This window comes from Penaeus chinensis, chromosome 4, assembly GCF_019202785.1.
Source record: "Penaeus chinensis breed Huanghai No. 1 chromosome 4, ASM1920278v2, whole genome shotgun sequence".
NCBI lineage: Eukaryota > Metazoa > Arthropoda > Malacostraca > Decapoda > Penaeidae > Penaeus > Penaeus chinensis.
Genome location: NC_061822.1, coordinates 36,020,958 through 36,023,457, shown reverse-complemented (window position 1 = coordinate 36,023,457; position 2,500 = coordinate 36,020,958). Strand labels below are relative to the sequence as shown.

General features: G+C 35.6%; 1 protein-coding gene across 1 annotated transcript in view; it reads left to right on the top strand.

Moving 5' to 3' along the window:
* LOC125025281 overlaps positions 1–2,500 on the top strand; it is a 21,767-nt gene that overhangs the window by 2,318 nt on the left and 16,949 nt on the right. The window contains exons 2-3 of the mRNA XM_047613255.1: positions 1–2,021; positions 2,264–2,296. The exon at positions 1–2,021 is cut by the window's left edge and continues 1,287 nt beyond it. Coding sequence (XP_047469211.1) covers positions 1–2,021; positions 2,264–2,296 — 2,054 coding nt within the window. The remainder of the gene's footprint in view (positions 2,022–2,263; positions 2,297–2,500) is intronic.

Genomic DNA, 2,500 nt, shown 5'->3' with positions numbered 1-2,500 from the left:
TTTCAGGAAGAGACACATGAAGAGACCTTGAATACAAGGAATGTTACTTTACAAAACTTTCAGGAAGACATCCCCATTTCAAGCACAACAGAGGCCATGGCCAGTTTTAAAGTGCAAGGAGAGAAATATACATTTGCTGGGAATGTCATGAATATCCCCCATCCTGACATTGTACAGGAGGCATTAGCAACTGGGACACTACTTGAGAGCCAGGGAGAAGATGGACAAATCTATCTTATTGTTCTTCCTAGAACTATTTCAGAACAAGACTACACACATGTTACATTGCCTTCAAAAATACCTTCAGTAACAGCACCTACCCTGATATCAGGAATAGAGTCAGTTTCACAGCAGAATCAAGGTCTTGAAGAGAATTCTTGTAATTTGCTAATGTGGGACAATGAATTAAATATTGCAGAAGGTTCTTTAAAACCAGATTCTGAGGAAGAGAAGTCTGACAAGAGTAAGAACAAAGAAGAATATGTGGAAGAGGATTCATCTTCAAAAGAAAATGAATCACATGCCAGTAGTAAGAAGTTTGTATCAACCAGAATTAAACAAATGGGAAAATCTAAAGAGAAAAAGCTGTATACATATGAGTGTAAAAACTGTGGGAAAAAATGCAAGAATTCCTCAAGCTTTGTTATACATATGAGGACACACACAGGTGAAAGGCCATATTACTGTGGCTATTGTGGCATAGGCTTCAAACAGGTAACTCACTTAAAAAGCCATATACGCATTCATACTGGAGAGAAACCATACAAATGTAGCCAGTGTGATGCTGCCTTTCACCAGAGCTCTCAATTGCATGCTCATTTTAAGACTTGGCACATTAGAAAGCATGAGAGAATGAGAGAGAAGGTCAAAGTCAGAGGAAGTATTCAGAATTTTTATTGCAAGATATGTGATAAAACATTTGTTAATTCATGCTTTAAAAAGCAACATATGAAAACACATACAGATGAAATGCAATATATGTGTAACAAATGTGAGGCCACATTTAAAACAAAAAGTAAGTTGCACAGTCACGAGAAGTTGCACATAAATGATAGTTTTAAGATCTGTGAATTATGTGGACTTCATTTCAAGGATGTAAGTTCTCTGAATCACCATAGACTTGCAATACATGATTTATCCAAAGAGGAATCAGATATAACTAGATTTCTTGATGAAAAGAATCTGAGTAAAAGAAATGAAACTGAGACTTCAAATGGTGGTGATTCCTGTGGTTCCCTTGCAAATGTTAATCACGCAAGTATGATGAGTAAAGAATGCTGTGGATTAGAACATACCTATGATATCAAGAAATCCTCAAAAAATGTTCAGACCCATTCTTGCAAAATATGTCATAAAACATTTAAGCAGAAGGCAAATCTCAATACTCATATGAGAGTGCATACAGATGAAAGGCCATTCAAGTGCGAAGAGTGTGGTAGTGCTTTTCACCAGATATCTCATCTTAAAGATCATGTTAAGATACATTCAGGTGAGAAGCCCTTCAAGTGCAGTGTGTGTTTGGCTTTATTTGTTCAGTCTTCAGCAGCAAAAACACACATAAAAAAACATCATAGTGGTCAAGCCATTGTCATTAAGGAGGAAAGAAGTGATTTCCTTGCCAAGGAGTCAATTATTTTACAAGAGATACCAAAGAGTGATGATGACAACACAGTTGTGATTAACATTGAGAATTCTGCCTCACTTTCTGTAGAGGTTCAGATTGAGAGAAATGCACTGGGAATCTTTGAAGAAGGTGAAAAAGATGCTGGAGTTCAGAAAAACAATAGAAAGGAAGGTCCTGTATATCAGGATAGGAAAGAGAGTATAAATTTGTCCCATGATAACACAAAGAATACCAGCGAAATAAAAAAAATGGGAGTAAGTTTGACTCCGTTATTAAGAGAGGCAACTCATTTTTGCATCATATGTCAAAAGACCTTTAGAAGAACATCCGCACTAAAGTTTCATGTGAAGATGTCCCACACCCATGGGAACAAAAGGGATGTAGGGGGGAATATTTTGTAGGTAAACCAGAATATCAAACCAGTCAACAATATAGAAATTGTGAACTACTCAAAGTGATGGTAAGTGTCAAGAAATTCAAATGTTGATTTTATAGCTCATAGGGCCTGAATGATTTGAAAGCATACCCAAAATGTAGGAATGCCAGAAGAAAATGTCCTTGTTTCACTATAAGCCTTAATGTGTGTGTCAAAAGATGAGAGTAAATACCTTTCAGAGACTTTGTAATTGTAAACAAAAGGGTCATGAAACCAGAAGTCAAGAACATGTACAAGTGGGTAAACCTGTTTTTCTTTTTTATCCTATGTATTGTTTTTGTTATTATTTTTGTTTGTTTGTTTCTCATGTAATAAAAAAAATAAATGATCACATTCAGAGTTACTGTAAGAAAGAAGGCTTGAGATGGAAGAAGATGCAGTAATATTATTTAAATGATGTTAATTTGATTGAGAGGACTAAACTTTCTTATAAAGGTTAC